This window comes from Plutella xylostella, chromosome 20, assembly GCF_932276165.1.
Source record: "Plutella xylostella chromosome 20, ilPluXylo3.1, whole genome shotgun sequence".
NCBI classification, from domain to species: Eukaryota; Metazoa; Arthropoda; class Insecta; order Lepidoptera; family Plutellidae; genus Plutella; species Plutella xylostella.
In genome coordinates this window covers 613930-641911 of record NC_064000.1, presented here as the reverse complement: position 1 = coordinate 641911, position 27982 = coordinate 613930, and the positions used below count along the sequence as shown (strand labels likewise).

Here is a 27982-nt window from a genome sequence, read left to right as displayed (position 1 = left end):
ATCACTAATACCTGGTTATACTCTAACTGACTATGGAGAAATTGGCACTAAAGCATCGGATATTTTAGAATTGGTTTGTCTCCACTCAAAATAGGTTGGTTCTGATAAATAGGGTTTTTAAATGCACCGACCCCACTAAGTACTTGCTTGACATTAAAAAGTTAATCACAGCCAGTTTCATTCACGCGAAACTTAGATTATCGTCATAATTATTAATAAAAAAAAACGTATACTGTCGCAACAGACAAACCAAACTATTTTAAGGGGTTCCTACGGCACTCAGAAACACTAGATTGTAGAAAGTAAATGGTACATACATGTATTGCGTTTTCAAGGAACCAAATTATAGTATACTTACAAAATGTGTCCTATTAAATCGAACAAAATCTATCAGTAGGTGCTTGAACAAAACCGGGCATTCAAACTTGACTATAATATAAATGTTCACTGACAAGAAAGAAGAAGAAGATAATATAAATAAGTGTTTCTGAGAGGTCACGTAAAATAGTCTGCGTGCACCGTTCGCCGTCGCCATTTTGTTTTCATGTATCAAAATCATGCTTAAAATGGCAGAAAGTTGCTTCCCTATCGCTTTTTTCAGACATTATATTAACAAAATGTTTTCTAATTTCCCAATACAATAATTATACTACTCATTACTAGTCACAGAATTAAATGCATCTAAAACTGGTGTGTAAGTTTACATTTCAGTCTCTTGTTACCTCTGGGTGATCCACTGGGCTTGGCGCGACAAACGGCGACACAGACCATCAAGCTGACAATATCACAATCATCTGGGACACTCGCCGTCGCCCTAACATCCTTGCAAAGTCATTCTGGTGACAGCTTTCGCGCCTTTTGAATATCCGCCACGATAGCCAACGCGCCCCCTGGTATAAAACGAATGAAGTTATCGCCTGTCAAAGGCCCTAATGCGTACATACCTTTAGGCGCGTTAAGCATTTCGTGGGTGCCTCTGTCTACAGCTATAGGGTTGCTTCGGCAGTCGACCGGCTTTTTCGGGTCGACTCCGAAGCCTATACCCCCGGAATAAGGATTGTCATCTTGGCACTGGCATTTTGATTTGGGAGTTTTGCGGTACGGAATGATTTGGCATTTACACTCTTTGTCTATGACTGTTTTAACGCTACCGTTTGCGTCGAGCTTACTAACTAGTTTATTGCACGTGCAGGAGTCATCTTCATTGTTGTTGGGGCTGCATTCCTCAACTATACATTTTGTGTCATTCCCGTTGATTTCCCCACTCAAATACCTCGACTTACAACTCTGAATGCTTTGCCCGAGCACCGACTTCAAATAATGCCAATGGTTTTTAAGAAAACATTGGGTTTGCGTGTCCTCTTCCATCTTAGGCTTCTTATTCTCCGAGCACTTTGGGCATCCTCTGTCTATGTTTATACAGTCGAGGTCAAAGTTCGGTTGCAGGAAGAACAAGTCTGGCTTCGAGCCTATGAGTACCGCTATTAGATGTACAGTTAAGACGACAATTTCGTTGGTAACTATATTTAGCAGCCTGACTGTTTTTGGCTTCAAGGCTTCAGTGAGGTCGGCGTCTTCTGGCTTGAGGGTGAGCTCTCTCTTCTCGGCAGCTGGCTTCACCTTCAGGATCACGTGCTCCGGCAGTGGAATGTAGTTCTTGTATGTGCCCGCGGTCCCGTCGCACATCATTTTGTACACCTGCAACAATAATGAGTGAGATATTAGCGAGGGTTACGTTGAAAGAGATGAAGAAAGGTGCATGATATCGATAGTGACCCTAACTGCTACGCGGAAGGTCCCGGGTTCGATCCGGGCCGATATTTGTTTAAAGACAGATATTTGTACTTGGGTCCCGTTCATATGTACTGTATCTACGTATCTGTGTAGATATATCAGCTGTCCGATACCCATATCACAGGCTCTGCCTAGCTTGAGGTCAGATTGCCGTGTCTTCTTCTTGTCGTGTTGGCAACTGTCACACTTCCGCGGCCCAGTGGACCGCCACGTCGATACCCCTCTGGTTGGCCTTGAGGAGGTCTTCCCGGCTGCAGGTGTTGGGACATCCAGAGATTGCCATGTGTGAGATGACCCCACACCCGACATTATATGTATTATTATTATTACCTCCGAGTGGTCCGGGTACAGTCTTGGCGAGAGCGCGGCGAGCGCGGGCGCGGGGTCGCGGTGTGCGAGCGCGACGACCGCGCCGTGCGAGCGAGACAGACAGACCGCGTCCGCGGCGGAGACGCCCGAGCCGATCACGAGCACTGTCGGCTGGAAGGACGGGTCTTCTGTGGAGAAAGAGAGAGAGAGAGAGAGATTAGGTGAGGATGGATACGTAACTATTCCTAAAGGATGTTAAAAAAAATAGTTACAATAAATTAAAATTGAAATGTTAATACAATCACGTCGGGGTCACCAGCCGTGCAAAGCTAGTAACATTTTACTAATTTTAAATTTTTGCGAGATTTTGGGTCTTTCAGCCATTACCACGCGGGCGGAATTAACCGACTACTAGTCGATGTGTCTAACCGGGTAGTCAAACCCACCGTTTATACCATATGTACGTACCTCAGTGGGTAGGCAAAGACAACGGTTTTGCATTTAATATCGCTAGGCGGGTAGGCAAACCACTCACCATCCATATTGCATTTCAACGCGGCCACCCCTCTCTGCACATCACTGAGCTGGTGCAGAGCCCGGGGCGGCGCCCGCGGGAGCGAGTTGGCGCGGTCCGAGCCCCCGCAGGCCACTACTACGCGGGAGCACAAGTAGCGGAATGAACCGACTAATGATAAGCTATGTGTATCTAACCGGGTAGGCAATGTTTCTCAATGGGTAGGCAAACGGCACAATTTGTCCCTGGCAGGGTAGGCAAAGACCACGGTTTTGCATTTAATGTCGCTAGGCGGGTAGGCAAAGATCACGGTTTGTCTCTAGCTGGGTAGGCAAAAACCACGGTTTACTTCCCAGCGGGTAGGCAACTCACCATCCATATTACACTTCAACGCGGCCACCCCTCTCTGCACATCACTTAGCTGGTGCAGCGCCCGGGGCGGCGCCCGCGGGAGCGAGTTGGCGCGGTCCGAGCCCCCGCAAGCCACTACCACGCGGGAGCAGGAGTAGCGGAACGGACGGCCGGAGGATTTGTCGTAGCTGTAGGGAGAGAGGATATAGCAGAGTTACATGTGGGCTGAAATGAAGCAAGAATAATAGGAGAGGAATCAGAGTACGTGTAAATATAGCCTTTTTTCAGAGACACGGGAGTTAATTATCCGTGATTAAATAAATTTGAACTCGGTCAGTAGGTATAAAAGCAATTACATTTACAACATTCTCAAGTATAAAAACATTGAGATCAACCAGCCATACTGAACGGTTCGAGTTGATACGGTCCCGATCCCTTTCCGAGTTGATATGTATGCTGTGACCTTTATACTCCCACAGAGAATATAATAGAGTGACGTACGCTACGGAAGTACCTCTGGAATACCTTGTGTCCAGCATTCCACAGCCCGCTCCTCCAAAGGGCCTTCTGTGATTGGATCTTAGTGTAGGTACCCTACTGTCTGGTCCAACTCGCTACACAGTGACAATGGTACAACATACCCGGACACGGTCCAGTTGGCGTTGAGCGGGCAGGCGGCGCTGACGCAGGGCGGGCCGGGCGCGCGCGCCGCCGCCTCCACTGACGTCACCAGTACGCCGCTGCGGAAGTACCTCTGGAATACCTTGTGTCCAGCATTCTTAGCACGAGGCTCAATACTAGACGAGGTAATCCGCACACCCGCTTCTCACACCCTGCTCCTCCAAATGGCCATAAAAAGAACCTTCTGTGCTTGGATCTTAGCGTACCCTACTGTCTGGTCTAAGGCCACGTTCAGATGACAAGCGCTCAACGCGCGATTTGATAACGCGCGTTTACAACTACACACACTTTATTCAGCGTGACGCGCTTTAGCATGTCTACAAAAGTACCTATGTAGTTGTAAACGCGCGTTGAGCGTTTTCACCTGGACGTGGTCTAACTCGCTACACAACGACAATAGTGGCGATGGTACACTTACCCTGACACGGTCCAGTTGGCATTGAGCGGGCAGGCGGCGCTGACGCAGGGCGGGCCGGGCGCGCGCGCCGCCGCCTCCACCGACGTCACCAGCACGCCTCTCGAATACCTCTGGAATACCTTGTGTCCAGCATACTTACCACGAGCCTCAATACTAGTGAGAGATATTCCACACCCCACTCCCCCAAAGGGCCTTCTGTGCTTGGATCTTAGGGTTACTCTGTCTGGTCTACCTCTCTACACAATGACAATGGCACAACATACCCGGACACGGTCCAGTTGGCGTTGAGCGGGCAGGCGGCGCTGACGCAGGGCGGGCCGGGCGCGCGCGCCGCCGCCTCCACCGCCGTCACTAATACGCCGCTGCGGAAGTACCTCTGGAATATTACAGAGCACTTGTTAGTGAAGACTCTTGAATCCAAAAGTGGTATCAAAGGGGGTGACTAAGCTTCTCATTCTGAATAACCAGTTTTACAATGTAGAAGCAAGTAGTTTCTTTGCGAATTATCAAAACTCGTAATACAATGGATGTTTAGAAGAAGTCATCTTCTTTCAGCTTACTTTTCTAACACATCATATCCTTATATTTTGATTACTCCATCCAATATTTGCATTGGCCAGCAACATATGGGTTAGGCCTGTAGCCATTTCATGCACACAAATCCAAGAGCATTCATCAAACATATATTTAATTCTGATATTTAATAAATATCTGCCTCAACTAGGAATCGAACCCGGAGCCTTCTTTCTGTATAAACCACCGCACCATTTGCTAGTTATAGCTGTTAATAGCCTAATCCACAACTTATTATTTCCAAACACAAATCTCACCTGCAAATGGCACTCATTCACGTAGTCCACACAATACTGGGCCACAGCTCTGGCAGGCAGGCGCTCCTCGGCCGGCGGCCCCAGCGGGGGCAGGCTGAGCCACGCGCCGGGGGACAGGGTGAGCACCGAGGGGGGGAACGTGTGCCACGCGCCGCCGGGGGGGCCGCGGCCTAGCACTATGTGCTCTATCTGTGGAGGGGAATGGTGGGTTAGGGGATAAAGATAAAGATAAAATACTATTTATTGCACACAAACAGAAACAGTTTCACAAACATCGTACAATACAAGAAATAGTACAATCGACGGCCTTATTACTAAAAGTAATCTCTTCCAGACAACCTCATAGATAGGAAATAGACAATAAGAAAATGGAAAAGGGGAGTTGAAGCGGTGGGATGTTTGGTGGGAGAAGTATTTTATAAAGTAATACTACTACAGGCTTATTGGTGTAGTTTTCAGCCATTGCTGTGAGTTTAATAATATTAATTTTAATAAATAAATAATAATAAATAAATAAATAGTAAGATGAATCCTTCCTTCTCAATGAAGAATTGATTAGTTCATCCGATATTCAATATGTATTTTATAGTCCCTTTCAAATTAAATCTGAAAGAGATCAATCAACTTTTTGGTTCTTGGACAATGAACCCAAAAAGAAGTCCGAAAATAGCAACCTAAAGTCATATCTCTTATCTGATGTTTATAATAATCATTAATCATGTGTCTGCAAATTAAAATACCTAAGTGGGAATTAAAATGTAATCTAAAGATAAACTACACTGATATGGCGGAGAGTCACTTATGAAGAAAATTAGTTATCGGTTGTTTAACTATAATTATTCAATTGAATTTTACAATATTGCGAAATGTTGTCTAGAGGGTAATGATTTTGTTAAATTGTTAGTCGAAAAGTGACATAGGTACGCAATCATTCTGAAAATCATCTTAATAGGTAGCTTCAAAACCTACTTAATTTTATAGTAAATGTATTTAGTTAAATTACTTACAAACCCTACTACACTTTACTCAAGAAAACATTTAAATAATCTAATTTAACCTTACAACAATATTCCGTTGACCTTTGAAAAGATATAGAATAATTATTTTTAATGAGCACTTTTTTACGCATTACCTACTATAAATACACCTTACTTTATCTAATCTGTGGTCCAAGGGTGAACGAATTAAACTATGTTTTAGACTAGGTATAGTAGTTTAAGTGTAGTCCCACCAACGTACGAATACCACAGTAAGATTATAAAGGCAAAACTTTGCGAGTGTGTCTTTAGGTTGTGTGTGTGTGTTTCTTTTTCACGTAAAAACTAAAGAACTAGTTTCGATATTTCGATGAAATTTGGTATGTAGAAGCTGGCAACCTGGTTTAACACATTCAACTTAATAGGTTTAGGCACTGGTAGGAAAGTTAAAATAACTTTTGGACCTTTATTTGAAGTTAATATCATAACGTTTATTATGTGGCTAGTTTATTTGATCAAAGACATAAATATGATCAAAGACATGAATACAAACCTTCTTCTCCACGTCGAACCTCCACTCAATCAGCGGATCAGCCGGGAGTCCCATGTCGGCGCACGGACGCAGCAGCGTGTCCATCTGGAAACAACAACACTACCGTTATACAGGGTGTTACTACAATAATAACGGTGTACAGGTTGTTATAAAAAATCAGTCTATCCATAGTCCACACGCAAGAAGTGTTGGCCTACAATTTTAAGGGCGAAACAATCGTTCGAAAAATTATGTGGGCTAACAGTTATTTGGATTATTTGACGAATAGCCACTTTCACACAAATATTGTATATTGTACAAAGGGAAAGATTGGGTTCTCAGAAAGTCAAGTCCAACAGTTAATAATAAAATATATGAAAGAGTTTTTTTATTGAGTGAATAGGAAAGTTGCTATGGGTGACCACCGACATTGGTATGGCACAACTGTGGGTTTCTTTACATTACATATTAATGTGTAGACTGATGACGTCTCCCTACATACAGTTGTATATTTTAGCATTTATTTAAAATTTAAATTAAGGTTAGGAACATAGAATCGGAGGTGTTATTTCGCGGTCGGCCTCACTAAAATTGAGTCTATATACTGGAAAATTCTAGAGTATTCTATGTTTTTCATTGTGACTAGAGGTTGACTGGAAGAATTGCATTCAGGCGACAAGCCGTTATTGCATGTTATACGGGGTGTTCTTGGATTATTTAAACATTTTAACTAATATAAACTAATTTAAATATATATATATATTTATTTGGCCTTACCATAAAAACTTAGGCGGTATTTAACAGGGTTTTAGCGTTGTCAAATGCCTACAAAATTTGCCAAATTTCGTTTTAAACACTTTTTAAAGTTTTTTGTGGCAGCACAGTTAATTTTGTTTCAATCCAATCACCAATAACATACCTACTAGCTAAGGAATTCCATTCACACAAAATAATTAATGCAATAATTATTCAAAGTTAAGTCTCACTCAAAAACTTTTTACCAAAGACAACTTGGATTGTTCTAGAGATATCGATTTGTTAGCGCGTTAGTACATTCCTATAATAAACCTATCAATTACAATTACATAGCAATTGACATTTGTAAACCTTGACAAGTCTTAGTGGGAACTATAAATTATATGCCTTGACACTTTATTCAACTTTTAATAGAATTGTAACAGTTTCAGACGTGTTGCGAAATTCATGAACTAATCTTCGTGACAGATAAATTACGTGTTAGAATTTATAGGGAATGTACAGGGCCGGTTAGCAATTAGTGTTTAGTTGTTAGAAGTGAACATTACATTAATATAATTTATAAGTAGAGATGCCACGAATATTCGGCAACTATTCGGTATTCGGCCTATTCGGCCAGTTTTTTCAGTATTCGGTATTCGGCCGAATAGTGCGTACTATTCGGGCCGAATACCGAATAGTAAATGATGTAAAAAATGACTTGTTATTTTAATCATAATTGAGTATTTATTTCCAAATCACAACATTTTAGTACTTAAAATTAATCAGTAGTAAGTTGTGCTGGATAAAAACGGGCATTTCAGCATTTGGTAGCCCACGATTGCGCTTTTCATTGTAACCATCCTCAGAAAATAACCTCTCACTATAAACGCTACTTACAGGTGAAGAAAGATACGTTTTTGCAAATTTCAAAAGGTTCGGGAATTGTTTTTTGTTTGCTGACCACCACTTGTAAGGATCGGACATCCGATCTAGGCGAACTATTATCAAATAAAAATTCAACTCGTTTGCCACAGCATTCTGCCTCCTAATAATTAGCATTTCTCATATAATCTGTAGCGACTTCTTCAAAGCAGTTCCAAGAACAAAAAAAACAGGTTGTAGCGCCGAATATTCGGCCGCCGAATATTCGGCGCTTCGGCCGGCAGTGTCGCCGAATATTCGGTATTCGGTATTCGGCCAATTCACTATTCGTGGCAACACTATTTATAAGTAATGTAATTTATTTCTTTTTATTTTTGTACAAATTGCCTAACCATACGAATTTAAGTTGGAGTTTATTAGTTTTAATACTAATACCTACTGAGTTTTCTTGGTTTTTTTAAAAAAACCTTGGAATAGAATATAATTCAAGTTGAATTGATTTCACGGCTGCGGTGTCGCAGTTTTGTACATAATTCGTTATGTACATTGATAAGTATTCGTCGCGGTCATGGTCTCCCTGTGTAAAGTATATAGGTACGTATATAACAGGCCGATAGTACACTCTATCTGTACATTTTATGTGATAACCGGCTTACAAAGTTAGCGTTTTTTATCATTTTGAGACAATAGAAAAAAATAGGTAGGTATTTTAATAACATTGGTGTCATAATCATAACTAGTCATTGATATCTTTTGCGTACTATAAGTATAAGTACAATAACTGTATACCTACTAGAGGTAATACGAATAGGTAATAAATAACAGTACTTATTGCTTAATATTTATTTTAGTCGCGTTTATCAATGAAGTGTGGAAACTTACATTGGCTTCATGTGTAGTTGGAGAGTACACAGCTTTTATCGTATCGTAACGTATAGCGTGTTATACACGGTGCTTAAGTGTCTCATAATTATGAAAAACTACCTACATATTATGAACAGAAAATAAATTATAATATTATTATATAAAAAAAGTTACTTGTATGTAAAATGTTTACTTATCAAGGGATATTTAAAGTAAGTAATCGATTGGGTATAAAAAGAAATACACACGCACGTTGAACGCTGTCAACCGCTTTATAAATATGTGAAATTCGGTAAAAAGTGTTTTTTTAAGGTGATGCAGCCATTATTATCGTTATAGTTAAAACATCAGCCTGTAGCTGGCAACATTATCAATGGCCATACAATATGATAGCGGTGACGGTGGTAGGTCACCGGTATCTCTCTGTATGGAGTTATCATTATCGGCGACCACGGAGGCGTATTATTGTGCTGACCAAGCATGACTGGGTAGTTGCATTTATGATTGAAGTATAAATTTGACGTCATGTGTGTAAATACTTTACATACATACATAAACTAAAAAATATTATCATCATCAGACAATATTCTGCTCTTGAAAGTAGTAGAGACGAACTTTAGATTTTAAAAGATCTACTCGTATGGACTAGATTTGCCTTATATGTACTGGTAACTTATTCCACAAGCAAACCGCTGCCTCAGTGAAAGAATCCGAAACTTTGATGCAGAAGAATCAAGTAGATTTATAAACAGTGTTACTCACCAGCAGCGGCAGTGGGTTCTGGCTCCGCCCCTCGAGCCCCTCGGCGAGAGCTAGCAGATCCTCCTCGTAGAGACTCTGTCCCGCCGGCACGTGCGATAGCCTGCAAGAATGGCACGTGAGGGGTTATACATGAGTAAAATGTTCGGCTGCCGTACCGACAGACACATAAGCAGCACTAACTCAAAGCACTCACAACGCTCATGTGCCCTGCTCTAGGATGTATATTACTTATCTGTCAGATCAATGCTGTTTATGAATTGATAATGTGTCGATGGTGGTAAAGCAGCAGCTGTAGTTTTTGTCACCGACAAGTTAAGTATTCAGTATTTGAACGACCCGTCTCTACAACGTTGTTGTTGGCTGTACTGTATCCACAATTTTGTCACTTGTCAATAGATAATTCGATAGGCGCTTCACGGCAATAAACGATACCTTGATCAGCGCCTCTAACGGTAATGTTCAAAACTTATATAAAGCGCATAGAAATTCCGGTGAATTGCCTATCGAAAGAGTATCAATATTTTTCATGATACTAGCTCTGCCTGAAGGCATTGACATCTCACCTGGCTCTCAGCATCTCGTCAATGGGCAGGTCGTCGGGGATGGGAGTCTTCAGGTAGGGCTCGTTGCCGGCCAGCATGAACGACGTCACCATGCCGCTGGGGCCGTTGCCTGGAGACCAAGCAACGGGTTAGCACAGGGTAGGTGGGAAATCTTTTAAATTGAACCAAATAACGCAAATGAAGGACTAAAAGTCCCTAGTAAGTCCCTCGTTTGCGTAGGCCTTTTGAAAGACGCACGTCAACAGTCAACAACATGGCTTTCAGCATTGCGATTCTATAAAGCTAATTGTCAAAACTCGATTCTGAATCCGGAGTGAGTTTTCAAATTGGCATTCTGTAAACACATCGAATTTCGAGATTTTGACAAATAATGTATGAGATGACATGAAAGGTGAAGGGAGAATGAAGATCGAAGTGAGATGCGAAGTGAAGTTTGATTTTACAGAATCGCAAGGCAGACCTACTACTCGTACGAATTAACTGTGCGCCTGGCCAGTAAGGCCCGGGTCTCCTATTTACGCCGCAGGTCGCGTCCAGCGTCACGCCGTAGGCCGCGTCACGATGCTCACTATAGAAATGTACTGATGCGGTCTCCCTCACACGCCGACGTTGGCGCGTAGACGTAGTGCTTGTGACGCGACCTACGTAGTAAATAGGAGACCCGGGCCTAAGAACCAGGGGTCACGCCGGGTACGCCAAAGCTAGTTGACATAACATCTGGTTTTTGTCAGTCAGGTACACAGTTAATTCTTACGTATAATAGGTCTGAAAGCCATGCTGTTGACTGTTGAGGTCCACCGTCTGTCTTTCAAAAGGAGCCTAGGCGAGGGACTTACTAGGTAGCTACTTTAAGGCCTTTATTTGCGTTATTTGGTTCAATTTAAATATTACCTCGGCCTAAAGTGGGATAACTTGTATGAATTTGTGACAGACGTAGTGACTACTGTCAGGTTGTTTTCCTGTCGATCTAATGGTGGCCCATTTTGATCGGTCAGTATGAAAATAACTAAACATGTTTGCCAGACGCCATACGAAAATCTGCATATGCAAATTTATAAATTTTACAGAAAAAGTCACTCGTAGGTACGAAATTCCCGCCTTGAATTCCTCTTATTCATTCATTCTAATGAGTGCTTTTATAGAGCCATCAAAAACAATGACTGGCGCCTGACCTCATAAAATAAACATGCCAACGATTTTTATCGCAATGTTCATTCATAATGGCGATTGTTTCATCATTTATATTTCATCGTCAATGGAATATCTAACATTAATAAAAAAATAACTATAAAACTACCTATACATACCCCCTTATTCATAAAAAAGTTAGTGGACGCTTTAACTATTGAACTATTCTGTCACTCTCTGACAGAGAAAAATTTTTGACAGAGAGGGACAAAACAGTTCAATAGTTAAAGCGTCCACTAACTTTTTTATGAATAAGGGGGTTAAAATATAGCATGTGACCTGTGACCTTTCATTGACAGATCCTTATGCCTGGAAAATAAAGTTAGATTTCCCTTGAAAACGAACAAATTGCAAATAAGATGTATGGATTTGACAGCTGTCATAAGGCTAGTGCTATATTTTACAAATTATATCTAAGGTTTCCGGTTACAGATAAATAATCTTGTATACATACATTTTAGTATGAATGAACTTGAAGTTATGATGCTAAATTAAAATGACTTACCAATGACAACAACTTCTTTATAAACCACGTCTTCCGACACGGTGTGGTGGCAGGGCTTCATGCTGTCTCTCATTGTTATGGCTTTCCTTCTCACTCTTTCTTTACAAGTCAAAATCCTCCTTGGAGTCAGTATTCTGAGTCCAAACTTTTTAGTGTCAAACTTTTTTCTAAGCTGACAGTGTTGTTCTTAATTAGAAAACAAATGCAATCGTATATAAATTATATCACAAGCAGTTTAGAGTCTTACGGACTATGTCAGTGAGTGTGTTTTTTAAAGGGATTTTTTCTTTCTCCGTCTCACTATTTTGTAGTTGGTGTGTGGTGTGGTGATGGTTGCTACTGGGGACGCCACGTTGCCTTGTGTTCCGCTTCCACTGCTCTATGGCTTCACTGGCTGTTTATTCTGAAAAAAAAAAGAAAATTTATTGATTTATTTATAAATGTTTTATTTGCCGTATACAGGTCTAGTGTAGAAGCTCTGCTTCAACACCAAGAAGGTCCTGGGTTCGATTTGCGTGTGTGATGATAATATATTTGTGTTATTTGTACCTTTCCTACATCGTAAGTAAAGGGGAAATAAAGTGTGTTCAGGTACAGTGGTCTACAAAGAAACCTGACGCCTCTTCGAATGACATTGCTACTGAGAGTGCTTCAGGTTTCTCTGCAGCCCACTGTACACGTTCAAAAGAAACACGTGTAAAACAGCAACTAATGAATTGAAAGCAAACGTCAGCAATTATTTTCGTAGTAATTAATATGTTTACAATAAACTACAATAGGTAGTTAAAATATTTCTAAGTGTTTGTAAAAAAATCAACTACAGTGAGGTATGTTGTGCTACTCGTCGGCACTTTGTAATAATAAATGTGTTTATTTACTTAAACGTTTATCCTCACTTACAATAAATTTAATATGAATGAGTGATGTCTAGTTGCCTAAGGTTCAATGTAACTTGTAAATACTACTCATACTATAGTAGAGTAATTTATTGAGGCGCGATTGACCGCGGAATTCAGTGACATTTATTTTGAAAATATGTATAATAATTTAAGTCCACCCTTTGTACTTTTATTTGTAATATTGGTACAATAAATAAATGAAGAGTCACTAAAACGTAGGTATAAATTTGTGAAATAATTAATATGCAATTTTACCTATTTGTAAAAATAGCGTAGGTCTTGAAAATATATTCTAAACATTTGTAAAACATCGCAGAAAAAAGAGACGAGGTTTTTCTCTCCAACAAGCGGAAGTAATTAATGTAATAGATAGTAAGCAATATAAATAGTTCTCGGCCGGGATTCCAACCCGGAACTACGTGCTGACAGCCGGCTGCGTAATGACAACGCTTTCAAGGTTGACGATCAACTGAAATTACAATAAATTTAATTGAGATTAAAGAAACAGAAACACCTAATAGGCACTTAAAATTGAAGTAGAGCTATATTGAATTACAATTATTTATAATTTAATTAAGAAAACAACTGTTATACAGGGTTATTGGTAAGTAGACCGGATCCTTTCAGGAGGTGATAGAAGAAGGCATTTCCAGTCGATTGAACCCAATAATGCATTATCCTAAACTTAACCATTTCTAAGATATTTAATATTTAAGGTTTTTGAATTTTTTGCCAAAATTTTATGCTTAAAACCGAAAATAATAAAAAATAGCCACATTTCAATAATTTTTTTGGTTGTTTTGCATAAGTAATACCTTGATAAACTAATTAAAATAATCAAATGTGCATTATTCAACTTAAATAAGACATAATACCTCAAAATAGTAAAACATTTTGAAAAAATATTCAAAACGCAAAACAAAATAAATTAAATTAAAAAAGAATTTCATATGACATTTTTTTGTGCACTTCAGCTTAAAAACATAGTCAACTAATAAGCTTTCAAACAAGATAATTCAATATCAAATCGATTAAGGTATCACTAAGATATGGCCAAAACAACCAGAGAAAGCGGAGAAAACTCAGCATGGGTTTCTATACTAAAATCAACAGGACTGAAAACAATCACACTTTTTACCTTTAAATTGGGCTAATTTTGTTAGTTTTCCTGTTGAATTTTGTCCGTCTGTGCTGGTTGTTTTGGCCATATCTTGGTGATACCTTAATCGATTTGATATTGAATTATCTTGTTTGAAAGCTTATTAGTTGACCATGTTTTTAAGCTGAAGTGCACAAAAAAATGTCATATGAAATTCTTTTTTAATTTAATTTATTTGTTTTTGCGTTTTCAATATTTTTTCAAAATGTTTAACAATTTTTAGGTATTATGTCTAATTTAGGTCGAATAATGCACATTTGATTATTTTAATTAGTTTATCAAGGTATTACTTATGCAAAACAACAAAAAAAAATATTGAAATGTGGCTATTATTTTTTATTTTTGGTTTTAAGCATAACATTTTGGCAAAAAATTTAAAAAACCTTAAATATTAAATATCTTAGAAATGGTTAAGTATAGGATAATGCATTATTGGGTTCAATCGACTGGAAATGCCTTCCTCTATCACCTCCTGAAAGGATCTGGTCTACTTACCAATAACCCTGTATACCTACTGACAGGGTGGAATTTGTCCTAGCTTTTGTCGGCAGTTCCACCATACTGTATCATACTCACTCAAAATAATTAAAGTAAATAGAACCATCATTATACATGACTTTTTGGGGTACCTATACCATGTACATTGCCTAACACCGGATCCCGTAAAAATCCGAAATATTTCCAAGGCATTGCAGTGGAATGTTTTTTATTTGGTTACTATTTTATCGTGCCCAGAAATGGTGTCATGGAGGGCAAATGTCAAATACCTTATTATGTCATTCACAAACACAATAGCATAACGCACCGACTCAATGTAGGTACTTAAGAATTTCAGTATTGTTCTAAATATCATATCAATCAGAGAAATACTTCACTTATTTTTAAAAAGGCGCAAAAATACATGTACTTACACCTACCGTATCACCACGGATACATTAGCAATCAACAATCCTCGCATCGCGTCTGTCAGATCCATAAAAGTTACATGACATTTGACAGATAAGCAATGCTGCTTCAGGATTGCTATGTAACGTTCGGTGGTGATAACCCCGCGGGTCAAATCACCCTATACATATATGGACCAGAATAGAGCACCCTTTATATGGTAGGATCTAGGTGGGATTCCACGGAAACTTACGGACAAATATACCACATGGACAAAGTGCTCAGTTTTTACCATCGATCCGACTATGTATTTGTACACTGACATAGGTAGATAGTCATGTTTATTTCATGTGGTGTCAGCCGAACAATCTATTTGATTATATCTATGAGTATAATCTGTGTACAGTTGTACAGGACGATATACGCTAAAAATATCTATTACTTTAAAGTATTTTTATTATTTTCAGGTTTACAATTTATTTTATTAATCTTCTCGTCTACTACACGTAATAAGACAAATTCTACACGTAATGTAAATTTGAGGACCTAGAACTTATCTATACCTCAGTTAAATTGGCATACTAATTGATCACATTATACAACATTATAAATTTTATAATAAAATGATGTAATTTTAAATATACGCACATTGATTATGAAGTGAGCGTTTTCCTTGACAATTTATTTAGTAGGGTTTTCCTACAACCTGCTGCGTCATTCACGGATTATTAATGAGACCGGTTCAACTTGATTAATAATATACCCACATGTAAATAACTAGGTACATGTACCTATGTACATTATAGAGTAATTTATTCACGTTTGTGGTTTTAGTATAAGGTACAAAAAATAAATAGGCATAACTACAATGAAATAATTAATTGCAGTCACTTATTTTAAAGCATATTAGTCTGAATGGTTCAATGACCTGGCTTTAAATCGTTTATATGTATATTTGGATTATTTATTGACACGTGTAAACTTAAATAATTACCATTCTCAAACACCCGCCATATAGAGTTAAAAACTTTATTTTATCGATAAAAAATAATTAGTTACTTAGATGCGCAAGCATAGCGATATACATATTCGTCAAGTTTTCAGGTTTTTTTGCACTTAGCTGCTGACACATTACATTTCATAATTTGATACAAACAGCAAAATACATACACAGAATAAGCAGACACTCTGTAAGTACAATCTAATTAATCATACAAGATTAAATGTCTACAGCGTGTTCTATAAATAATTGTACACTTATTGGGCAGTTTGCCAACTGTACGAAATGTATTTTTAAACAAAATATCGACCTTTATAGTTGTAGTCCGAAGCTAAAAAAAAGCGCCATTGCATACCGCATACCAGAGCGACGCACAGAGACACCGGGACTTCCTGATAGTAAATAATAGTGTAAAAAAATTAGATCACTATCAATAAAATTTGAAATAATATATTGCATTTTTACGAACAAACTTTTGAGTTTCCTTTTGAAAATTTACCACCATCGCATATTAGCAATCCACAATCCTTAAGCAGCATTGCAATATACTGACGTAATTTGTATGGATCTGACAGATGTTGGGCAGATATGCGTTGCTGCTTAGGGATTGTATATTGCTGACTAATGTGGTGCTGTGTGGTTGTGGTGGTACTAACAGTTCATATTATACTGTCAAAAGAAACATAAATAAATGTGCGTTTATCAGGTGCTTTACCGCAGCTAGAGCTGGAGCAAGCCTGTAAGTATACTGTTACGGCGCACATACGCCTTAGAGTTTAGATATAGCATTATATAAGTTAGGAAACATTGCATTGATTAGCGTTTAGGCACTACTTTTTATTGTGTAATTGCAGGTAGATTTTATACATTCTCTTCTATTCACACCACGATACGAGCTGTACCGTTTTTGATTTAAACAATTAAAATACGTTGTAAAACCTCAAAATCAGCTTTAATTTGACCTCCAGTATGTCAGGCTAAGACATATTTTGGTGGCCCATGAGGGGAACTACAAAATTCACGCGAAATTCAACAAAATAACCGCCACCACATTGCTGCGCAAAACGTGTTCGAGGTCAACCAAGGGGAAGAAGCACCAGAAGGAGGATGCTGTGGAGCTGGACAGTTGGACTATGATGTGCAGACTATCGGAGCAGTGGTGCAGCAAAAGTGTCACGCCGAGAATCGCCAACCAACAAAAGATAAGTGCCCGTCTTTCCTTCTAACTTCCTAACCTATCACCTAATTTCTTCCTATTCCTATGAATAGCTTCTACTTGTGTAGATTTGTGTCATTTCATCATCGTTAAAAGGTGAAACACAATATAAACAAAATTTCATCTCGCAAAATTGCTACTTACAAATTATAACTTGTCTAAATATCTACCTAAGTACTTTTGCCTAAAGAACCTGTTACATATAGCAAGTACAAGGCTAAATAAACATTATTCACATGATATAAACCACCTACCTAATACTATCTATCACCTAACTAATTCAAAATGTAATTCTTAAAATTAACTTTAAATTTTTATTACCTAACTTGGTACAGTGTAGTTCATTATCAGTAATTCATTGCTTACATTACAAACTGTTACCCAACTCATTTCTACACAACTAAATAAATAATTCCTACGTATTCCCTTGTACATAACTAGTAAATTCAAAATAGTGATTAGTTTCGCCGACCAATTCCAGGATTGTCACCGCGCGGTACAGCGAGCCTCAGTAACTCAGCTACAGAGTTCCGTCACTACCTCGGCTATCAGCTGTGCCTGCGCACCGGCTTCCCAACTCGGCGAGTCGTCTAAGCGAGGAGCGTGAGATAAGATATTAATTATTATCTATTCTAACTTGTACTTTGGTTTACTTTATTTATAAACTGTTCATAAGTTAAATAAGTAATCATGTCTACTGTTAGTGAAGATACGGAACAAGAAAATACAATTAAATTAAGCAAGTTGCTAAAGAAAAGATCTTCAATCAAGGGTCAGTTAACAAAATATAAAAATTACATAAATAACGTAAGCCAAAAGTCTTCCCTGACTGACATCGAGTTGTCTGAGTTGTCCCTTCGCATTCGAAAGGTCGAGACTTTATCAAACAACTTCGATGAGTTGCAGAGTGAGATAGAGATTATAAATTCAGTAGATTTGGATTTAGAATTAGAAGAGCGCGAAAAAATAGAAACTGACATCTTTACTTACGTTGCTAAGTCTAAAACATTGTACGAAAAATACAACTATAGCTCGAAGGACACCTCTCCTCGCGTAGAAAGGGAAATAGGGTTTCAATTGCCACAAATACAAATATCCAAGTTCGATGGCGTATATTTTCGCTGGCTGGAGTTTCGTGATATGTACGAAAGTCTAATACATAATAATCCACGCATATCACCAATATACAAATTTCACTATCTAGTATCATACCTAGAGGGAGAAGCCGCCAGGGTGATCTCAAACTTGGAGATCTCGGCTGCGAATTATTCGGCAGCTTGGAGTTTAATTCGTGAGCGGTATGACAACACTCGGCTGCTTACCAACCATCACCTTAATGCGCTGTTCAACATACAGCCATTCACCCGTGAGACAGAAAAATCACTACGTTTCCTAGCTGATCACGTGACTAAAAATTTACGTGCTTTGTCCAACTTAGGACATGCTACAGACAAATGGGATGTTTTAATCATCTACATGTTGTCTTCTAAATTAGATAGCCAAACATTAATGAAGTGGGAAGAATGTCGCAATTCTTTTACTGATTGTCCCACGCTAGAACAATTTTATAAGTTTCTAACCGATCGCGCAGACGTGTTAGAATCACTAAATCGCAACAAAAATGAAAACATGAAGTCGCCACCGTCGACGTCACGCAATTTTCACTCCACACCAAACAACAATTACAAAAGATTCGAACGTCCAAATAATCAAAATCATCATCATCATCAACCAACACAAAATGTAAAATCGTTTGCAGCTACAACTAAAGATAAGTCTGCTAATTATCTATGCATAATTTGCGCTGACAATCATAGAATTTATGATTGCAGTGTATTTAAGTCAAAATCTGTACATGATAGGTGGGCTGATGTCAAAAAATACAAACTTTGTCCTAATTGTCTTCGCCAAGGTCACCCTGAGAGTGACTGCACCCGGGGTCCGTGCCGCGACTGTAAACGTCGCCACAATAGCTTGTTACATCAACCTACCACAACACAAAATAACGAAACTATCAATAACTTTGAGGAAACCGAGCCTGAAACATTGGCAACATATACAAATCAAACTTATTCTCAAGTACTATTGTCTACAGCAATGATTGAGGTTACTAACCCAATTACAAAAAAGAAGGAGAAGGTCCGCGCACTGCTAGATTGCGGGAGCCAATCGTCATTCATAACAAAATCGCTAAAACAAAAACTAAATCTTGATTCTGTTCCTATTGATTCACTAAAGGTCATAGGTATTGGCAACAATTGTTCAAATTACATTGTCGAAAGATGTAATGCCCAACTAAATTCCATGAATAGTGACTTCAAGGTCACCTTATCTTGCTTTGTGTTAGATGAACTAACCAGCAAGTTACCTAAATTGCCGATTGACATAAAACAACTAAATTTACCTGACAATATTTGTCTCGCCGATCCAAATTTCCATGAGCCGTCTTCAATCGATATTTTAATCGGGGCGGACATATTTTGGGACTTAATAAAAAACGAACAAAGGTCGCTGGGACCTAACAATCCAAAATTGCATAACACAAAATTAGGCTGGGTTATTTCCGGACCAATATTTACAAGTGCTCAAAATAATCAGATTCACTGTAATCATGCATTTGTTGGCAATGAGTCACAAACCGAAGTAGACAAAATGTTACCTATTTTTTGGCAGTTAGAAGAAGTACCAAATAAACCTATACTAAATGAAACTGACGAAATATGCGAAAAACATTTTTTAATGAATACAACTAGACTAAATAACGGTAGGTTTTGTGTAAAGTTACCTTTATCTGATACCCCAGACTGTCTAGGCGACACCTACAGTCTGGCCAAAAAACGATTCTTAAACTTAGAAAAAAGATTTAAACGAAATCCAAAAATAAAAGAAGAATATTCTAAATTTATCACCGAATACGCTGATTTAGAACATCTGTCTACCTCGGCTGTGAAAATACCAAATCCGTCATACTTTCTATGTCACCATGCTGTTATAAAGGAGACATCTGAGTCTTCACCACTACGTGTTGTGTTCGATGGCTCGTGTCCTAGTACATCAGGCTATTCTCTAAATGATATTCTCATGGTGGGTCCAACCGTACAAGATTCTCTTTTCTCCATCTTGATAAGGGCGCGTCAATACAAATACTTACTTACCGGTGACATCGAGAAGATGTACCGACAAGTTGAAGTTGCTGAAGAAGACCGAAAGTTACAACTTATATTGTGGAGGGATGACGAATCTAAACCCATTCAAACGTTGCAATTGAATACTTTAACTTACGGCCTTGCAAGTTCAAGTTATTTGAGTACGCGATGTCTAAAGCAATTAGGGCAGGAGCACAATGATGAGCTGATCAAAACAATAATACAACACGACTTCTACGTAGATGACCTAATCACAGGCTCAGATGACGAAAACGAGTTACGGTACATTCAACAAGAAATTGCAAAAACATTATCATCAGGATGTTTTAATCTTAGAAAATACAAAAGTAATTTACCAACTTTATTTCAAAATTCTGACTTAAACTTACAGGACAACCTAACAATAAGTGAGTCAACCAGTACTCTCGGACTTGGCTGGACTCCTCAAGCTGATTGTTTTTACTTTCCCACTAAAGAAAGTACACAAAATAATAAAATAACAAAACGTTACATAATGTCGAATTCTTTTAGAATATTCGACCCAATGGGCTTACTGAGTCCAACAATAATAATACCTAAAATGTTAATACAAAAATTATGGCAACTAAAATTGGACTTTGATGACGAAGTTCCACAGGATGTTCAAAATGAATGGGAGAAATTCTCAAACAACTTGGTGTCACTTGAAAATTTACAAATTCCGAGACTCGTTCTATGTGACACACCAAAATCAATAGAAATGCACACCTTCAGTGATGCGTCACAGGTAGCATACGGGACGTGTATATATTTACGATCGATAAATGACAATGGTGAAGTATCAGTTAAGTTACTTTGTGCCAAATCAAAGGTATCTCCAATTAAACCAACAACAATTCCACGCCTTGAGTTATGTGCCGCACTTCTTGCTTCTAAATTAACTAAAGCTGTCATCGATTCATTAAGATACAAACCAACGCGCATAGTTCACTGGTGTGATGCTAGTATCGTTATCGGTTGGATAAATAGCGATTTAACAAAACTTAAGGTTTTCGTAGCTAATAGGATACGTGAGATTCGTGAACTTACGCAAGCTTCCGCCTGGAGATACGTACCCACCTCTGCTAACCCAGCTGATTTAATCTCGCGGGGGGTAGACCCTAGACAGTTACCGTCTACGGAGTTATGGTGGACAGGTCCTAAATATTTGCTGGAAGACGAGTCAAAATGGCCTATATTAAATCAAAAAATTGATGAGGACTTAACTGAAATCAAAGTAAACACGGTTACGGTATCTGATAAGATATTTAAAATTGAAAATTATTCTAACTTAACTAAATTAATGAGAGTCCATGCTATGGTAATGAGATTTATTTACAATATAAAAAACCCTAAATCTAGACGCGTAGGTATCATTAGCGTTGATGAACTTAATGAGTCATTCGAGTCATTATGCATTATTGCTCAACGCGAGTCCTTTCCAGTTGAGTACGACCTGCTTATTAAAAATAAGGCATTAAGTTCAAAATGCAAAATTCTATCGTTATCGCCGTTCTTAGATAACAAAGTGATAAGAGTCGGTGGACGTATTGATGCTTCAAACTATCCATATGAAAAGAAGCATCCGATTCTACTTCATTCGTCGCACCATTTGACAAAACTATTCTTCTTAAAAGAGCATCTGCGTAACTTGCACGCTGGTGCACAGACATTGCTAGCTGTAGCTCGGGAAACTGTTTGGGCAGTAAACGGTAGGCACCTAGCTAGGCGTACGGTTAATAACTGCGTGCGCTGCAGACGCCTGCGTGGCAAAACATTCTGTCCTAAGATGGGAGATCTCCCATCACAGCGCATAACACCAGATTTTCCTTTTAAATCTGTAGGTTTAGATTTTGCTGGTCCCTTTTACATCCTAAATCGAAAGGGTAGGGGCAGCAGTTTAATTAAGTGTTATTTGTGTTTGTTCATATGCCTTAGATTTAAGTGCGTTCATTTGGAAGCAGTATCTGATTTATCAAAAAATGCATTTATCATGACCCTTCGTAGGTACATAGCACGAAGGTCAAAGCCGGCTGAAATATTTTGTGACAATGGCCGAAATTTCGTTTCCGCCGCGAAAGAGGTAGGTTCCTTTTTAAAGTCAAATGCTGAATCTCTATCTGATTTTGCCAGTCAGGAGGGCATCAAGTTTATATTCACGCCTACTTACGCTCCTCACTTCGGCGGCATTTGGGAAGCCGGCGTTAAGTCCGCCAAACACCACATTCGTAGAGTCATAGGAAATAGCCACTTAACCTTTGAGGAAATTTCTACATTGTTTGCACAAGTGGAGGCTATTCTGAACAGTCGTCCCTTGTGTCCTTTATCCTCCTCTCCTAACGACCTTCTCTCCCTTTCCCCAGGGCACTTTCTCGTTGGACGCCCACTGACTGCAATGCCAACGCCCACCCTGGACAATTGCAAAGAAAACGCACTGCAGAGATACAATCGCATTGAGAAAATTCGACAGCATTTCTGGCAAAGGTGGCAGAAGGAATATATCTGCGAATTACAGCAAAGGACCAAATGGAAAACAAGCACAGATAAGCTGAAGATCGGAGATATGGTCTTGCTTCAAGAGGATCACGTGCCACCCCTGTGCTGGCGCCTTGGACGAGTCGCACGCTTGTTCCCGGGACCAGACGGCATCACGAGAGTTGCTGATGTCACTACAACCCGAGGATGCGTCCGGAGACCGCTAGTACGTCTCTGCCCGCTGCCGACGGCTGAAGATTTTGAGAGCTGTTGAAATGTGCTTTCAACGGGGGGGAATATGTTACGGCGCACATACGCCTTAGAGTTTAGATATAGCATTATATAAGTTAGGAAACATTGCATTGATTAGCGTTTAGGCACTACTTTTTATTGTGTAATTGCAGGTAGATTTTATACATTCTCTTCTATTCACACCACGATACGAGCTGTACCGTTTTTGATTTAAACAATTAAAATACGTTGTAAAACCTCAAAATCAGCTTTAATTTGACCTCCAGTATGTCAGGCTAATGCCCGTTTTCACCAAGACATCCTAAATTTTAGGAAACTTTTAACTCATTTTAAAGATCTCCTAAGCGTAAAATGGTTTTCACCAATGACAAACTGTCACTTAAATCCGTTAGGGATTTCCTAAATTTAAGAGGTGGAATTTCGGCCTCTTACAGTTAAGTGACAGTTTTTTTGTTTGCAAATATACTTCTAGCTACTCAAAATTTGATATATTGATGCTATTGAGGCTATAGAATTAATCACAGATCGTGTATTCGACCACGTTATTACGTGAGAGATGTCGAGAGACAGCATTTTACCAAAAAAAAATATGGAGTAACAACACTTGAACTTTTTTCGAAGATTCAGATTAACTAAAGAAAGTGTCCTTTTCCTGTTTACTAGGTACTTAAATATTGAGTTCCAGGATTAATAATACCATTGTGATTTGAGTGAAAATATCTATTTGATCTAAATAAAAACATATTTTATTACACTAATCAACACTCTGTTCCACCAATGAATACTGATTCATGATATTGCTGATGCTAACGATACTGCACTATGCCACTTCTTCTTCTTCATGTTCCGTCTCCTAACGGACCAGAGAAAAGCAAAGGTGGATTTCTTCAAAATAGTTTCATGAAAATAATTGTCCGCGTTTTCTCTTTTCCGCCATTGCTTCCTGCACTTTATTAAATTATACTTCTTCTCTTTTGGAAGGATAAAATACAATTTTTGTTTACTTATTTACAAACAAAACGTAATAAATAAGGTGATGTCAACAAATATTATACTTTTAAAAGCATAGACAATTGACAAACAGCCAATGTTGACAGAAAAATGAATGAATGAAATTGAATCGGTAAAAAACATCACTAGTATTTAGGTGACGGATTACTAGGAAGTTTCTAGCTTGGTGAAAATGAATTTACGTAGGGATTGGATTTAAGATGTCTCTTAGCTTAAGAAACTTTTAGCAATATGACTGTTTAGGATGTCTTGGTGAAAACGGGCATAAGACATATACATAAACTAATGAAAACGTAAATATTCGCACCAAGTCTCGAGACTAGGGGGGGCGTTATTGCCAGTGGTAATGGGGCGCTAATCCGCGGCAGGGAGCGCCAAGGACGTGTCTCCAGCGTGGCACCTCGCCAGAGGGTCACTCTATACTGACGAACAACTAACGAACGAGAGCTGTCGTGCAATCGGCACGTTTAATTCAACGAGATAGAGTTGGTGCTCGCACAGAAAAGCTCCGAAACTTAGTTTTATAGAGTGACCCCCCAGCTCCGGAGAGACTATGCAGAGTGCAGACTGAGACACGATTCTACTACATGTAGGCATCTTGTAGGCGGTTCCCGAATATTTATCAGTAATTTGATCAATAGTTTTTTGACGTAACCCTTGCTTACCATACTTAATTGCGCTTAAGGTGTTTGATTTCATTATTATTGTATTTTTATGGAATCCCTGAGACCCTCTAACGGTCTCTAACGGAACACTAATAGGGAACCGCTGTTATTATCATTTCATTATTTTTTACACAAATATATTTAATAAATAAGTGAATAGCGTATTTTTTGGTCTGTGGCATCACTCAGTCCTCGGCCTTCCTCATCCACAATACTGGTTACCATCGCGAAACATCCAAGCGACGGGATTGTGGCTCTAATTTAGCGGAATCGAGAAAGCGGTCGATATAATTGGTCTATGATTCAGAGTTCTTTCTACAAGTTTTACGAGAACCGTGTCTGGACGCCGCGTAGATAATGTGGAGTGGACGAAAATAAAATACATTAAAATATGACGATTGTCCGTTGTCAAGGAAAAAGTAGTCGGGTTACATAATGTGCACGTTTTGTTGTAAATTATATACAACTTTAAGAATTAAGAAACTATTTTGTAAGTGATTATGGGTCACGTTATCGCTGTGTGATACCCGGGGGAATAGTTGATAGTTTTGGAGATTTTAAATGATTGTTATAGGATCGTTTAGTTAGTTAATTTATCAAATATTTTTCGGGTTTCATTTGTAACATAAAACAATATGTAATAATGTCTGGGTTTATCTCACATACACAATTCGCACCTAACATTTTTTAAACAAATTAGATATATTTATAGTCGCTTTTGTTAATTTTACTTTATTTTTTAATAAAAAAATTGTAACGCTTGGGACTAAATGTCATCATGGAATGCCCCAAACCCCAAACGGAGATAAAAATCTCTGATACAACAATGACAAGCAGTTTTAGGGAGTTTCGTTTGCTAAACTACATCTAAGTGTTTATCTTAGCATGACTCGTACTAGAGTGTTTATTATCAGTGTATTTGCCCGTTGGCCGCAAGACCAAACATGTGGCAGCGCGGTAGAGCCACTTCAATTCAAATGGCACTTCATACGTTTTAGTGCTGTTGATAATGCAAATTTCAAGTGTTTGCAATGTAAACCGCACCTCATTGTAATAATATTTAAATAAAATATGTAGAAGTAAACAGTAAAGTACATTTATACGATTTTTGATCCTTAATGAAAGAAGCTTAAGCTAAGAAGAACTCATCCTGTCAGTGACAAAGACTACAGCTGGACTCATTGTGATGCCGTGGTGAAAAGATTAGGCAGTCAGATTTAGTTATCATATTTTTTGATATCACAATGATTAAAATCATTATAATTTTCGATAAGCTATACCTATCACGGATTTTCCGAATGTGGGAACGACTATTAAGTTTTAACTTCAGCAATGAAACTTATGTACATTTTATAAGTTACATCAATTAATCAGACCCTGTTTGCTGGCAGTGGCACCATCCATCACAGCTGACACAGCGACCTACTTCAGTCGGCGCCATCGTCATTGTCACACGAAAAATATACTTTATTTTTACTGTGTCTACGAGACTTGGCAATTAGCATTAAATATGATTTCCAAGAGATTTTTTCATAAAACATGTCTCGCGCCTCCTGCAGTCAGCAACTGATGCTACTCTGATTGGCTGGTTCTTTCACCATTGACGAACTCTAGTCCAACCCAAGTGTTGTCAGCGACACACTAAAACCCTGAGAGGGGTTTTAACCAGAAAACCCCATACACACGTACACGTCTAAAGAAGACGAGAAATACTGGGTACCTAGTTACCATAGGGAAATCCCGTGCTGGCCCGACTTCAACACACACAAATTTCCGTTTAGGAGTAATTTGGTGCTATTAGCTATCACTGAAACTTTTTTATTCCTCGTGAGTGTAGTTACAGGAAAGTACGATGAGCTTCATAAGCTAATTATCAAGTGACTTTTTAGTTTTTCCTGCTTTCATATAGGTACTTATCTTTTTTTTGCACCTTTCTACCTTTTTACTTGTACCTCCTTGTAGGTTGGCTGGTAGAAAATGCTTTTAGCATTAAGTCCTTTTTTACACAGTGACTTTTTAGTTTTTCCGGCTTATATGAAAGGTACTTATCTTTTTTTTGCACCTTTCTACCTTTTTACTTGTACCTCCTTGTAGGTTGGCTGGTAGAAAATGCTTTTAGCATTAAGTCCACCTTTTGTACACTTATATCTCATATTTGTGCAATCAAGTATTAAATAAATAAATAAGTGAGTAAGTATACATTTTTTTAACAAACCGGTGCGTCGCTAGGTACGTATAGTTCGCGCTGAAAACTTCAAAGAAGTTCGTGTAGTGATGAATGCCAAACAAACGAGGGTCAGGAGAAATGGGCTAATGATCAGTACCAGGTACCGACTGATGACATTATTCAGTAGAAGTCGGTGGGTACGGTTCTAAGAAATTATAATATTACTATTGGACTAGGAAAAAATTTTATTTACCAGTAAAAGTATTTTTTATGATTTTTGTATTGATATTATTTTAAGGTTCTACTTTTTTTAATTAAAGCATTGGTAATATTGTTAAGGTGGTGTATAACAACAATAAGGACGGATACAACGTTGTATTTTTTTTAAATAAATTGAAAACTTAAAAAAAACAAGACATTATTATGGTTGTTTACGTTATGGAAAAGGAAGTAAAAGTACGATAAATATATTAAAAACAAGAGTGACTAAGTATTTATTTGCTTTGAGCATGTATTTATTTACTAAAAGCAACATGTTTTTGTTTGCAGAATTTATTATTTAATTATCCGGTATCTGACTAAAAATAATATGATTCCATCATACCTATGTTTTTTTACATAAATTATGTTTGTATTTAATATATTTTATAACACTTGTCTATGAAAAATATATAACCTATAATATTATTATTTTATTATAGTTTTATCATACACGTGGACGTTTTTTTATTGTCCGATGTTACACAACTATTTTGTAATCAAACCCGTTAACATATTTTCTTGGCCGCCTTGTCAACAATATTCTATGTCTTGTAATTAAATTACTTGCGCTTTGTATCACTATGCCTTTAATTATATTTGTTATTAATTAACTGAAAATCTATCGTGTTTCCTTACGATTTAAAAGTCATCATACATCCATGCATGACACTGATAATAAATTACAAACTAACGTAATCAAAAAAAAAACATTACGCACCATTCAATAAAAAAACCACCAAATAATCCAAAGGCACTAAGAGCACTTAAAAGGTGACCACTACAACTTGTCGATACAATTGTAATTCTATACAAAGTGTAGAGGACCGAGGGCACGTCCGTCCGGCGCGGCGGCTGAGGAGCAACTGACACTTGGAGCCGCCGCCATCTGTCAACATTTATTTTTAATTCCTGCTACGGTT

General features: G+C 38.3%; 2 protein-coding genes across 2 annotated transcripts; one reads left to right on the top strand and one right to left on the bottom strand.

Annotated features, from left to right (window-relative positions):
* Positions 1–476: 476 nt before the first annotated feature.
* LOC105381498 (oxidative stress-induced growth inhibitor 1) lies at positions 477–27976 on the bottom strand. The gene is made up of 11 exons (XM_048628053.1): positions 27781–27976; positions 11909–12311; positions 10216–10324; positions 9653–9752; positions 6428–6511; positions 4898–5086; positions 3610–3722; positions 2990–3156; positions 2639–2809; positions 2125–2291; positions 477–1698 (listed from the first exon to the last, which is right to left on the bottom strand). The coding sequence occupies exons 2-11, from the start codon at positions 11979–11981 to the stop codon at positions 832–834; spliced, it is 2040 nt and encodes a 679-aa protein (XP_048484010.1). The 5' UTR covers positions 11982–12311; positions 27781–27976; the 3' UTR covers positions 477–831.
* LOC125490076 lies at positions 20086–23225 on the top strand. The gene has a single exon (XM_048628124.1). The coding sequence runs from the start codon at positions 20149–20151 to the stop codon at positions 22978–22980; it is 2832 nt and encodes a 943-aa protein (XP_048484081.1). The 5' UTR covers positions 20086–20148; the 3' UTR covers positions 22981–23225.
* Positions 27977–27982: the final 6 nt, after the last annotated feature.

Coding starts and splice junctions, on each gene's coding strand:
- LOC105381498 (XM_048628053.1), bottom strand. CDS start 11,981: ATGAGAGACAGCATGAAGCCCTGCCACCACACCGTGTCGGAAGACGTG. Junction 9,753..10,215: donor GACGAGATGCTGAGAGCCAG/GTGAGATGTCAA, acceptor CCATTCTTGCAG/GCTATCGCACGTGCCGGCGG. Junction 2,292..2,638: donor GTTGAAATGCAATATGGATG/GTGAGTGGTTTG, acceptor CTTTCTCCACAG/AAGACCCGTCCTTCCAGCCG.
- LOC125490076 (XM_048628124.1), top strand. CDS start 20,149: ATGGTGGGTCCAACCGTACAAGATTCTCTTTTCTCCATCTTGATAAGG.